This window comes from Trachypithecus francoisi, unplaced genomic scaffold, assembly GCF_009764315.1.
Source record: "Trachypithecus francoisi isolate TF-2019V2 unplaced genomic scaffold, Tfra_2.0 Lachesis_group11, whole genome shotgun sequence".
NCBI classification, from domain to species: Eukaryota; Metazoa; Chordata; class Mammalia; order Primates; family Cercopithecidae; genus Trachypithecus; species Trachypithecus francoisi.
Window position 1 is genome coordinate 122120110 of NW_022681456.1, and position 14076 is coordinate 122134185.

Consider the following 14076-nt stretch of genomic DNA (forward strand, 5'->3'; position numbering starts at 1 on the left):
TGCTCAGTTTCCATGTAGTTGAGCAGTTTTGAGTGAGTTTCTTAATCCTGAGTTTTAGTTTGATTGCACTGTGGTCTGAGAGACAGTCTGTTATAATTTCTGTTCTTTTACATTTGCTGAGGAGTGCTTTACTTCCAACTATTTGGTCAATTTTGGAATACGTGCGATGTGGTACTGAGAAGAATGTATGTTCTGTTGATTTGGGGTGGAGAGTTCTGTAGATGTCTATTAGGTCCACTTGGTGCAGAGCTGAGTTCTAAGTGCATTAAAAGCTTACGCTTTAACTTTGGGGGGATATGGGAGATTCCTGAAAGGGTTAGAGAAGACGAGATACACGATCTGACACATGCTTTAAAGGATCCCTCTCGCTGAAGGGGAACAAGAAGAGACGATCAGGAGACTAGTTAGAAAGCTATTGAGAGCCTGCAAGAGAAAGGATTAGAGTAGTAGAGATGGAGAAAAGTGGGTAGGTTCCGGATACAATTTGAAGGTGGAATTGAGTAGATCTGTGCATGGATTGGGTAGGGAGTATAAGGGAGAGAACGCAGTAAAGAAGAACTCCAAAGTGTTTCTCTCCAGTAAGTAGAAGAACAGATTTTTCATCATCTGAGACAAAGGAGATTGAGGGAGGAGCAGGTTTGTGAGGAAGAGCAGATACTCAGTTTTAAACTTGCTAATTTTGTTATGCCTATGATGAGACCTACAAGGCTGTAAGTGGAGAGGAGTGGGCATTTGAACACATGAGTTTGAGTTCAGGAAAAAGGTGTGGATCCAAGTTGTATATTTTTGGACACAAGTACATAGTTGTTATTAAAGCCATTGACTAAATGATTTTATCAAAGGATCTTCATATAAAGAAGAGAGATCTGCAGACTAAGCATTATCGTCAAGATTATAGATGGCACAGAGTTGCATTTTTAATGATAATTTAAATAAACTTAAAAAAGTGTTAGCTTTTCCCCCTCTCTTTCAATATAATGGTAATTTTTATATTGTTATATTAATGATATTAGTAAAATGTTGGTTTTCTATACAAGTTAGTGACCTGGAGTTCCTCTTAAAATAACTTGTTTAAGTAAAAACCTGAGTGCATTTAAACTGTTAATTGAATAGTAAATCATGCTAGTGTCACACAGATATTTCAACATTTTGAACATGGTTTAGAAAGACATTTGAGAAACAGATGTATCAGAAAGAATCCTGTCCTGACGTCAACAGCCTTAGTCCTTATTATTAGGCAAAAGCTTTTAAGCTTTTAAGCAAGACTTTTATTTCTCTATGCCCATTTCTTTATTCTTAAAATACAATAATAATACTTTAAACTGGAAAGTACTTTCTATTTATTTCCCTAAGAAAGTTGAGGCTCATTCCAACTGGTTTTCATTAGGACAATGTTTTTCATCAAATGTACTTAGATTTTAAGGAGGGTACGAGTTTCTCTCTCTCTCTCTCTCTCTCTCTCTCTCTCTCTTAGAGAAGAGCATGCCTCCAAAAGACATTCTACAACTGTATACTCTGGCAAGTCACTTAACATGAAATTTTTCTCTATTTATTACACTTACCTGATGCACAGAGCAGCATGTTGAAAGTTTCCTCCTTTGCTATTCCTTCGGGCTTTATATTGACAAAAAATAAAAAAAAAAGTAAAGCAATACTGAATGTATAAAAGAAAAATTAAACACTTGAAAGCAAAGGAGAAAATGCTGGTGAAAAATTGGATTGCAGATCTATCCATATTCTTGGGAATTCAATGTCACTGTCAGATGCATATTAGATAACACTGTATGAAATAATAAGGGCTCTGAGACTCACAGAGAGTAAACTCACATACCTCAACTAGTAAGGGCTTGACTACAGTGTCCTTCTGCACAAGTGGTGGGACGTCAGTCAACTCATTGTCACACACTTCCTGAGAATGCACGGCTTCTGCAGTAGCTGTGAAATTCACCTTTCCTGGGGAACAAAGTTCTTAAGAGTTAAATGGTGATTCTATATTGAACAGTTTCCTCTTTTTCAGTTTCCCCAGTGTATCCAGTGGTTGTCTTCCTCTTGATTAGTATTAAAGGAGGAGAAAAAGTATGTATTGGGGTCAGTGCAGAAAAAAAATCATCTGAGCACACGAAGTGGAATTTGCTAATAGCATTACTACTCACCCAGTGACTTTGGAGTCACAGTCCAGGACACGGTTTTCCGCCCATTTCTACAGACACAGTGAGATTCTTCATTCTTCTCTGTTGGGACAGCCAGGAAAGCAGAAGAGACTTCTAGCTGCACAATGACCTGTCCCCCCATACCCAAGCACAAGTTTATAAAGGGACGCAGAACGGGATGAACACTGGGGAAGGTGCTCTGTGCATCAGGTAAATGGACTGAGGGACAACGTCCGTCAGTCCAGAGTTGCTGAGAAGCTACGCAAACATGGCCAGCTGTATCAGACGCTTTGTAGTTTAGGTGTTTGAAACAAGAAAATGGAAAAACTGACAGGACTTAGGATAAGTGTTTAGGATTTAGCCTTGTGCCAACAGAAGAAAGGGATGTTTAGTGAAAAACATGAAGCAATCAAGTGGACATAATGTCTGAATTTAGGAGTACACAGATGTAGCAGCCTGAATGAATATAACCTTACCTAACCTTGGACCTGTCAGGTACCTTTTCTCTTAGTACCAGGTCTGTTCCAAAATTAGGATATATCATATGCAGTTCTGATTTCCTGGGTTACCTAGGAGACCTGGTAATGAATGGTGACTCTCTTCTATTCTCATTCACTTCCAGAGAAGTGCCCTTACCCGAATGCAAATGGACAAGTAGTTAAACACAGTGGCTTTGAGTGTGAAGGCTTCTCCTCGCACCACAGAATAAGGGAGGGTGAGTTCCAGGAAGAAAGGCTGGAAGGCTTGAAGAGACGCGACAGGAGAGAGGCCAAACCCTGTGGTTCCAGACAAGCAGAATGCGCTGGCCTTCCACTCCGTGATGGTGTCAGGGACCTGCATCACCAGGTCTCTTACACCTGATGAGCTAGTGAAGGAGCAGAGAAGAGGAGTGTGAGCAAATCTCTCTTTATTTATTTATTTATTTTTTTAACACAAAGCATGGGTGATCCTAGAACATGATAACTCAGTAACCCAGTGCGGTAAATGCTAAACTTGATCTAAGGGCTGGTGCTCCTGGTAAGGTCTTAAAGTTTTTTTTGTCCGTACCTCCCTTACTCCCTCCTTCCCTCCCTCCCTTTCTTCCTTTTTTCTTTCATTCTTTCCTTCCTTTTGTTGTTTCTTTCAATCTCTCTCCCCTCCCCTTCCCTTTCCTTTATTTAAGAGGGCTGGTAGCAGCCTACTTTCTATTATTTATCTATAGACCAAATTAGAAGAAAAATTAGTATTGTTTAATTATGAGATAAATGAACTATACACCTAAATATTTACCAGCAAAGAGCAGAACAGAACTAAAAGGAACAGGAATCCGGGATAAAGTCAGTCATACAGCAAGATTCAAACCCTTTCCTAAACTAAATTCCAGGCAACACACAACTTACTTGACAACTACCAAATCCCAGATCCAGGTCTCAGGGAAGTACTTCCGGACTATCTCTTCCACTTGCAATATCTGAGGTTCTTCTCCGACCATTGGGTACATTATTTCTCCTAGGGGTAAGCCTCGCAGACCTGGTCCTGGAAGACAACACACAGGCCTCAGTGTGAGCCTCATTTTTTATAATCAATTTCTTATTGCTGCCTTATTTCTCAAGTGGAATAAGGTCATATGCTCAGGGAATGTTTATTATTGGAACAATTTAATCTATCAGCTTGTTATTTTGTTCACTTTCCCATAGAAAGGCTAATCCTATTTTTTCTTCAAACAGAATCTAGAGCTAAATATACTTTTCTTTATAAATAAAAGCAAATGACCTATACATGTACCTCCTGAATCTAAAATAAAAGTTGATTAAAAAAAAAAAAACAAATGTAGCTCTCTCTAGGATGATTATTCAACTGGTGAAGGGAAGGATAAAGAGTAATTTAATACATCAAATATTGCTTTTACACTGAAATTGTGTTCACATGTCTTCTGTTTGCAGTGAGAATCAAACAAGAGGAATGGATATTAGTTAAGCAAGATGATTTCAGGAATGATTTTTTGTTTGTTTGTTTCAACATTGAATTAATATGGAGATATAAACAATAAGCAACAGGATTCAGTAAAGTATGTGGTATAGACAATGGGGAGTCAGGAATGAAAAGACAATCAACTTTAGTTAGGCTGGAAAAGACTTTACCAAAGGGGAACCCATTCATGGATGGGAGGCGGAGGAGAATGGGGAGGCATTCCCAGGAAACGACTGTGCAAATATATACACAAAGGTGGAAGGGATAATAAAATTTACCCTCTAGAGAAGAATGGCTATTTTCAGGATGTGTTTCCCAAAATTATGTAAACAGAAGGTGTAATATATAATAAAATATCGTGACGGCTAGGACAAATAAATAAGGTCTGTTAAGGCGGGAGTTAGTTAGCTTGATAAAAAAGAAATTGATATTCCAGAGATCAGAAGATATACGTATATATAAGATATATATGATCTTAATATATTGATAATATTATCTTAAATATCTTTATTATAATAGTATTCTATAATATAGCTTCTGATCTCTGGGGCATCACTTTCTTAAGATAATTATATATGTGTGTAATGTGTGTAATTATAAATGCATATATGGTATATATAAAATAATAGATGTGCTCTTTTAAAACCTTAAATGCAATAATCTTATGAATTCTGGAAGTGGTGACTATGTTTGAGAAATAAGTGACTTGAGAAAAGCAGTGTTTAAGGGCATGCGGGATAGATGGAGGTAAAGAAAAGCTGGAGTCAAGGAAGATAAATTAGAATGGTTTCTCAGTAATCTAGCTATGAAATAATGACAGACAGACTAAAGTGATGTAACTGAAAATGAGAAGGAAAAAATGGATAAGCAACAAACACCAAAAGAAAAATTTGCGTAGAGTATTATAGAATATTTGAGGTTAGAGTGTAATGATGTACTGTGAGTTTTCATGAATTCTAAATCATACTTTTGTTTCCATTGATCTATTTTCTCTTAGGGTTAAAAAGAAAATACACACTTAGTGAAATGAAAGTGAATTAATCATGCTTTTCAGTTTCTTTTTTTTAAACAAACATGCCATTAAAGGAATCATGATTTTTTTTCCTTTTACAATCACAATACCTCTGAGTTTGGTGTTGTCATTCTGACTTCAGATTTAAAGAAATTGAGCCTCTAAAAGGTTAAGTGAGTCTGCAAATTTCCAAAGTCACATAGTCATAGCAGAGAGGAGTGTGATGAAAAATTGTCGCTTTGTTCTTAAAACAGTGTTCTTTTTTCACTATACAGGATTTTTTTTTTTTTTTTTTTTTTTTCTGGGGAGGAAATATCCTTAATGACTCCTTTGTTTCCAACTAGAACATTACTCCTTGCCTTTCCAGGCAGTGAATCTGCTGTATTAAAATGTGTTTATTTCTTTTTTTTTTTTTTTAACACTTTTTACTGCCATCCTCATTTTTTATTAAAAAGTAAATTGGGTAGACATTCAAGCATGCAGAGAAAATTTTCTCTAGGTCTGATGGCAGTAGAAAAGAATTTTGAGTTAGGCCCTTTTCAACTTTTCCTCATTTCCAGGTATACTTGAAACACACAAAGAGACTATGCAGAGGTAGTGTATCTGCCAAAAGTTGCATTACACTCTTTTTGCTCAATATTACATAAATCACTTCACTTTCCATAAGAACATATGACAGAGACAGTTAATATGCACATGAGCCTTCCCATTTCTCAGCCTCTTTTGCATTTAGGGCAGGAACATGGGCGGAAGTGATGTAAACCATTCCTACTCCTGGGCTTAAGAGTCACATGCAACCTCCTTCCCCATAGGTATGACCCTGAAAGCCACGTTGGCGATGGCAGAGTCACCAGAGGAAAGTAGATGGTTCTCTCTGACTCACTGTTTGGCATAGAGCTGTTCTGGAGAGCGTCTGAACTCACAAGTAGATTTTGTATGAGCAAAAACCAAACTATTACATGCTTACCCACTGAGATGTGGGAGTTTGTTACTGCCATTTAATCTAATTCTGACTAATTCAGGTATCGAATCCACCATGGATAAGGAAGATCTAAAATGGCAAGACTATTAAAAGCAAAAACAAAAAGGTAGTTGATTTTGATGTCAAAGAGAAAATAACAATAATTGCTTAAAAATCCTCTATTTGAGGAAAAAATATTATTTGGGGCTAACTTACCAAGAAATTGCTGCACTCTGAAGATCCAATACTTAGAAAAATAGCTTTTCACCTTAAACCAACCCAATAAAGCACAATTTTTCTTCTATTCTGTCAGACCAATAAATCACACCCTTACCTCCTATTATGATGGCACGCAATCTTCGTGGTAGACACAAAGGTGGCTTATGGATTTTTGAGTTGGTAAAAATATCTAATCCTATGGCCTGAAAAAAATTAATTGTTAAAGTATAGTGGCAATCCAATCTTGAGACTGTAAGTAATTTCCTGAATTTGCATCGTACTTTCACTATTATGTTACATATAGCTCATAGGCTCATCATGAAAATTACACATAATGAGGAGAGCTATTTATAAATATGAAAACAGAGTCATAGAAGGTCAAGTTCATTAAGTATTGAGTGAACAGGAGTGGGAATTCAAACCTGTTTCTGATTCTTATTTTTAAATATTGTCTGGTATACTCTAATACTCCTTACATTTTTTTTTGCATCCTTAAAACTGAGTATTTTAGACTTATTTTTCCGCATGAAACAAATATCCATGTCTATGTATGCATATAGAGAGCTCTCCTTATGGCTTTATTGCAGAGATAATTTTTTTTGCTTATTTCTTGTCATTTTAAATGGAAGGTTTGCATATTGGAGGTTGTTCTTTACAATCTTAGTAAACTCTGTTTTGTTTATGTTTTACCAGAAGATATGGCTTTTCCTGAACATCTATGCTTAACTCATTTCTGTGGTCCCTTCCTCTTTTTTATCAGTTTCTTTTAATTGTCTCAAATGCCTGCATCTAAAACCCACATTCAGATGCCCACAGTTGTCTACAGTCCACGTGTTTCCGTCTTCCCCCTTCTTCAACGTAGGTCACAGATAAATATTATTTGCTGTTTTATCTCACAGTATTTGGGAAACTGTGGGACTCTTGAGCACAGTTGTCAATGGGGGTTGTGTACGCAACAGAAAGAAATAAACCAGAAATAAATGTTTAGAGATTAAACGGCTAGTTAATAAACCAAGAAGTATTCTTTTCATCCTTCTACCATCTGATTTATGATTCCAGGAGGTCCAGAAGAGAGAGATTTAAATGGCTTTCAGCTAAGCTGTAGGCCTCTATCAGATGAATGACATATTTTCTTGATGGTGTGATGAAAGTCTTTAGCGCTTTTTGATAGTGATAAGATTTAATTTCACAACCTGAATAATTCTGCTCAGTTAATACTAAATAATTACATTTTTAAGACATCTTGACATTTCTAATACAAGCTTTGTTAATCTTTTCTTAATGAAAGACAACTTTAAGTTTTCCTGGAATTTTATTGCCCTGTGAGGACTAAAGTTTTGCACTTTATGTATTCAATCCTGTATTCATTCAACAAGCTTTTTTTGTTTTTTGTTTTTTTCTGAGATGGACTTTCGCTCTGTCGCCCAGGCTGGAGTGCAGTGGTGCAATCTCGGCTCACTGCAAGCTCCACCTCCCGGGTTCACGCCATTCTCCTGCCTCGGTCTCCCAAGTACCTGGGACTACAGGCCCCTACCATCGTGTCTGGATAATTTTCTTTTGTATTTTTAGTAGAGACGGAGTTTCACCGTGTTAGCCAGGATGGTCTCGATCTCCTGACCTCATGATCTGCCTGCCTCGGCCTCCCAAAGGTACAGGCGTGAGCCACAGCGCCTGGCCTCATTCAGCAAGTGTTTACTGTGCAAATGACTGAGATGGTGGCCGCCAACAAGGCGCTCACCTTTTCAAGAGTGTCAGACACGTTGTGGAAAATATTTTGTTTTGGTTTTCTCACATATTGGAATCCCCAAGAGTCACTGACTGAGAGGGGAATATGATGGTGGTAAGCAGCTTTGGGATCCATTTGGTTAAGAATTGCGGCCTAAAAGTAAACCACTTGCTGTTTCAGGTGGTAGAAAAATTCATGTGTGAACATCTGTATGTCCACAAAGTTCTCTGTCTCTGAGATTTCAATATTTTCCTGTTAGTTATCATTCTGTTAGAGGGAGGGGAGAAAAGATCCTAGAGCTTAGAAGTCTATTGTTTCTCCATCTAAACAGAGACGTAGAAATCAATTTTTGTTATGCTTTAGGAAAAAATAATTACCATGAAGGTACGGTAAATGTCATCGCCCTCCATGACTTGCTTTGGTGTGGAAGTGATTCCTCTGTGAGTTGTGTCTTTTGCAATGTTGCATTTTTCATCATATTCATCCGCAGGACCTCCAACTCTAAAGGTAAATGGACTCTTCACTGGTAGCAAGTTATAGACCTGCAACATTGAGAGAACAAAGAAAATCTCTTTCTTTTAAACAAATTTTAAAATGTGATAATGTCCCACAGGCGATTTAAAAGATTATGGTGTTTATTTAACATGCCCATGCTTACATTATGAAAAGCAACACAGAGAATCATGGAGTGATATCAAAGGTCATGGATTCTAATTCTTTTGTTGTGCAAAAGAAAGTAATATATAGAGTGATGAAATGAATTGATCAAAATCTCAAAATTCATTTTGGTTGAGTAAAAATAAAACAGTCTCTATTTCCCAGAAAGAAAAAAAAAATGCCTACTTATAAAAGAAAGTAGAAAATATAGACGTCAGAGACACGTAATGAAAAAATAAAAACCACTCACAGCTCTCTCACCTAAAATAATCCCCGTCAATACTTGATGCATTTCCTTTTTCCATTTCATATGATTAAGGCTGTATCAAGTTTTCTTTTTAGTCTACTGTATTAGGACCAAGTTTAGCTTAAGAAAAATCCAGGTGCAGGGACAACTGAGAAATAATTCAATTCCACTTTGGTTTTGCCCAGAGCCTCGTGTAAGGCCAGCTTCTCAGGTATACAGTGTTCAGGACATTAAACACACCTGCAGACCTTCTAATGTGGCTTCTGTCACTTGTCATCTTGCTACTGTAATAACTTAGTAATTGTTCTTGTGCTTTCATTCTTGCTCCCAGACTCTTAGCCGCAAATATGATCTTTTTAGTAGATTCATCTCAATTGTTCACTCTCCTGTGTAAATTTCCTCATTGATTTACCATTGCATTTACTATCAACTCCCAACTCCACACCAAGTAAACAGAACCTGCCATGATCTTCCTAGTTTTCCATCCTACCTGCAGCCTCTATCATCCTTCCCTCTCACTGTTACATATTAGGTGATTACCTTTTCCTTTTCAGTACACTCCAAATTCATTCTGACTCAAAATCTTTGGCATGCTGCTTCCATTTTTTTGTAAACTTGCTCTGGCCTCTCCACTATTCTCCAATGTAAAAATTTCAAAATTGCTCAACTATTTCAAAAATTTCTCAGCACCTTTATTCTTGATATCAATACTCTGTTTATTCTTTTCATAGTATTATAAAAATCTGAAATTATATATTTATATGTTTTTGTTGCTTGCTTATTTGTTTTTAAATCTCACAAGGTTATAAATCAAAATTGTAAAAGACCAAGTCTGGATTGTCAATCATTAATAATCCTGGTCTCAAAACAAAGTCCATCTTATAGTCAAGATGCAGTAAATATTTCTTAAATAAATAAGTGAACCATGAAGCCAATAAAATATAGGGCTATTCTGAAATTGCTTCATTGCAAGAGACATTTTTAAAGACAATATTGAATGGAAACTCTCTTTTGTCCACACTTAAAACCAGTGAGTGAGTGTCTGGATTTTAAGAAAAGCATAAACTTTTTGCATAATTTCTTGAAATTATATTAGTGGTGGGTTAGGAAGCAGATTTAAAAGAAAAGAAATTAGAATCGAATTCCTCCTTTAAAATGCATTGTTTTTATCATCAATTTCTTATTGTTGCCTTATTTCTCAAGTGGAATAGGTCATATGCTCAGGGAATGTTTATTATTGGAACAATTTAACCTACCAGTTTGTTATTTTGTTCACTTTCCTGTAGAAACGCTAACCCTATTTTTAGTATATCCTAGTTGTGTTTTCTTCATTCATAATATTAAATTAATACTACCCTTCTCAAATAATTATTATTTATTTACTCACTCATTTAAAATGTTTCAATCATCTATTGTACATAAGATTCTGTGCTAGGCAAGATGACAGAGTCAAGACCTATCAGTATGTGTCTTAAAGAGACCCATCTCATGTGCAAAGACACACATAGGCTAAAAATAAAGGAGTGTTGGAAAATTTACCAAACAAAGAGAAAACAGAAAAAAACAGAGGTCATAATCCTAGTTTCTAATAAAACAAGCTTTAAACCAACAAAGATTAAAAAAGACAAAGAAGGGCATTACATAACGGTAAAGGGTTCAATTCAACAAGAAGAGCTAACTACCTAAATATATATACACCCAATACAGGAGCACCCAGTTTCATAAAGCAAGTTCTTAGAGAATTACAAAGAGACTTAGACTCCCACACAATAATATGGGAGAGTTTAACACTCCACTGACAATATTAGACAGATCATCAAGACAGAAAATTAACAAAGATATTCAGTACCTGAACTCAGCTCTAGATCAAGTGGACCTGATAGATATCTACAGAACTCTCCATCAAAAAACTTCTTTGTTTCTGCCTTAATTTCATTATTTACCCAGGAGTCATTCAGGAGCAGATTATTCAATTGGCATGTAATTGTGTGGTTTTGAGTGAGTTTCTTAATCTTGAGTTCTAATTTGATTGCGCTGTGGTCTGAGAGACTGTTTGTTATTATTTCAGTTCTTTTGCATTTGCTGAGGAAGGCTTTACTTCCAATTATGTGATCAGTTTTAGAGTAAGTGCTATGTGGTGATGAGAAGAACTGAAATCATAACAGTCTTTCACCATCTCACACCAGTCAGAATGGTGTTTATTAAAAAGGCAAGAAACAACAGGTTGGGTGAGGTTGGAGAGAAAAAGGCACACTTTTACAAAGTTAGTGGGAACGCAAATTAGTTCAACCACTGTGGAAGACAGTGTGGCGATTCCTCAAAGATCTAGAAGCAGAAATACCATTTGATCCAGCAATCTCATTACTGGGTATATACCCAAAGGAATAGAAATCATTCTATTATAAATGTTCATTGCAGCACTATTCACAATAGCAAAGACATGGAATCAACCTAAATGCCCATCAATGATAGACTGGATAAAGAAAATGAGATACATATACACCATGGAATACTATGCAGCCATAAAAAATGAGATCATGTTCTTTGCAGGGACATGGATGGAGCTGGAAGCCATTATCCTCAGCAAACTAACGCTGGAACGGAAAATCAAACACTGAATGTTCTCACTTATAAGTGGGAGCTGAATGCTGAGAACACATGAATACATGGCATGGAACAACACACACTGGGGCCTGTTGGGGTGGGGGCAGGGGGAGGGACAGCATCAGGAAGAATAGCTAATGGATGCTGGGCTTACTACCTAGGTATTATCTTTGTTCACTGATGACATGATCCTATATCTAGAAAACCCCTAGATAGGTGATGGGTTGATCTGTGCAGCAAATCACCGTGGCAAATATTTACCTATGTAACAAATCTATACATCTGGCACATATACCCCAGAACTTAAAATAAAAGTTAAAAAAAGAAGATTCTGTGCCAGGCGTAGCACAGATTGTTTTGGCAAGCAAGATTGCTCCCTCAATGAGAATATAACAGAGAATACAATGAGATAAAGTATGTAAAGTATTTTATGCAATTTCTGCTTGTTGTGGAACTACACCATGCCTCTTACTCTGAAGAACTTGTTTTTTGCAAACATTTTTGGAACTTTAACTTCCAAAAATGATCTTATCATGGGAGCATTTCATGATCTCCAAGGCTGGAATGGGACTCACAGATTGAGGTGAGAGCTCAGCTTCAGGCTTCATTAGCAGCACACTCTGGTCTACAGCACGGAGGGCACAGAGGGAGAGGGGGGTGGCTGTCACTTTCAGGTGGGTGTTTGAGGCTGGCAGGCTCTGAGCTGAGGAGAATCTCAAAGTTACCTGTAAAGAAGATATGAGTAAATCAGACAGCTTTATAATTATTATAGTAACCAGCCTTCCTTCTACTCCAGGCTAAGAGTAGTCTTTTCTATACTTCCGTTCTCTTTATTCATCTTAGAGCAGGATTAAGAGATGAACAGCCTAGGAACTACCAATTCAGTGTCTCTGGAACAACCTGGAAATGTGATGCCAGTTAACTCAGGTTTTCTATTCCTTACATAACTGGTGAAATATAAATTGACTTTAATCATATAGAAATAAAACGCTGCATAGAATTGAAAACACACGTACAAGAAAGATGCACACCTTGCTATCACTGACCTATCTCTGTGCAGTGTTTTTGTGATGACTGTGTGTAATTTGCATGGTGATGTGAAAATCACACTTCACCCCTGAGACCAGTCAACAGAAGTCTCCTCCAGTTGGCAGTCTCAGTCATCAGAAACTCTAAAGCAGTGTCTGAGACCAGTCAACAGAAGTCTCCTCCAGTTGGCAGTCTCAGTCATCAGAAACTCTAAAGCAGTGTCTGAGACCAGTCAACAGAAGTCTCCTCCAGTTGGCAGTCTCAGTCATCAGAAACTCTAAAGCAGTGTCTGAGACCAGTCAACGGAAGTCTCCTCCAGTTGGCAGTCTCAGTCATCAGAAATTCTAAAGCAGTGTGGGACTGTGCATCATGATTGGGAAGTTATTGGTCCATTTAATAAAATAAATATCTAATATACAGCCTAAGAGTTCATTGGTTCAGGCAATTTAAACAATGGTGAATAAAGAACAACAGGAAATTGTGCAGAATTTTCCCAAAGATTTGATTCTACTTTGGCCAAAAAAATTAATTGGCGAGTAAATCTATTGGTTCCTTCTATTGATATAGACATTTCTTGAGTAGAATCTGAGTTACCAGTAGTAGCATCAGGTAACTTCCTCGACTCTTGGACTGAAAACTGATTTGTATTGGAATGAAATATCAATATGTTTAGCTAAATAACATCTGACTTAGGTTGCTAAATTTCACTATGACAATCCAGCTTTGTGGTCTACCGAATTAACATAGCAGTTTGGAATCACTTATCAGAAGACATATATGAAAAAAATCAGTGACTATTTTATCTTCAAGATGCAGTAGTATTCATCTTTCTAATTCAATATACTATGAAAACATTGCTTACGGAGAATCTCTTTGAAATATATTTGTTATTTTTAGAAAATTTAAGTTCATTAAAATATGTTAGTGACTGTCCATGTCAAAAGAGCAAGTAATTTGGGATTATAATAAACTAAAAACACTATTAACAAGAAGTGGACATGTTAGAAAATAGAAAATGTTTTACTGATATGAAACGTAACTTTAAGGCATATTTCAAAGCAATCTGTACCTCATATATTATATTAATTATTACCAATGTTATTCTTAAGGAATAATATCCAGTTGAGTATAACACATGATTCCAACTATTACATAATATTTAATGTGTACACTAAATCTGTTGTTTTTAAGTGAAGAAATAAGTATATGAAGTTTGAATAGAAAACTATTTTTCTCTGTTTCAACAAAGATTGAAAAAAATTTTAAATGTATCATTTTGCAAGGATGCATGTCTGACTTGGGATCTTTCCTCACATCCTCAGTGCACTATTTATTTGCTCACCATCCCGCCAAGATGTCTCATTTTTAGGGTGCTTAATTTGTAATTTTAATAGATCTACTCTTTTTCTAATTTTTGTGGTAGTCAACTTTCTTCTGAATCTTCTTCTGAATCTTTGTTCATATTATTTTTTACAGCTGATCTTCAGTTCTGATCAATGATGATTTAAAAGGTATTTAACA

General features: G+C 36.4%; 1 protein-coding gene across 1 annotated transcript in view; it reads right to left on the minus strand.

Moving 5' to 3' along the window:
* LOC117090918 (pregnancy zone protein-like) overlaps positions 1-14076 on the minus strand; it is a 50031-nt gene that overhangs the window by 12911 nt on the left and 23044 nt on the right. Inside the window, exons 15-22 of the mRNA XM_033223500.1 lie at positions 12102-12251; positions 8396-8560; positions 6408-6495; positions 3530-3665; positions 2787-3015; positions 2154-2280; positions 1832-1953; positions 1563-1614 (exon numbers count right to left, since the gene is read on the minus strand). Of these exons, the coding sequence (XP_033079391.1) occupies positions 1563-1614; positions 1832-1953; positions 2154-2280; positions 2787-3015; positions 3530-3665; positions 6408-6495; positions 8396-8560; positions 12102-12251 (1069 nt within the window). The remainder of the gene's footprint in view (positions 1-1562; positions 1615-1831; positions 1954-2153; positions 2281-2786; positions 3016-3529; positions 3666-6407; positions 6496-8395; positions 8561-12101; positions 12252-14076) is intronic.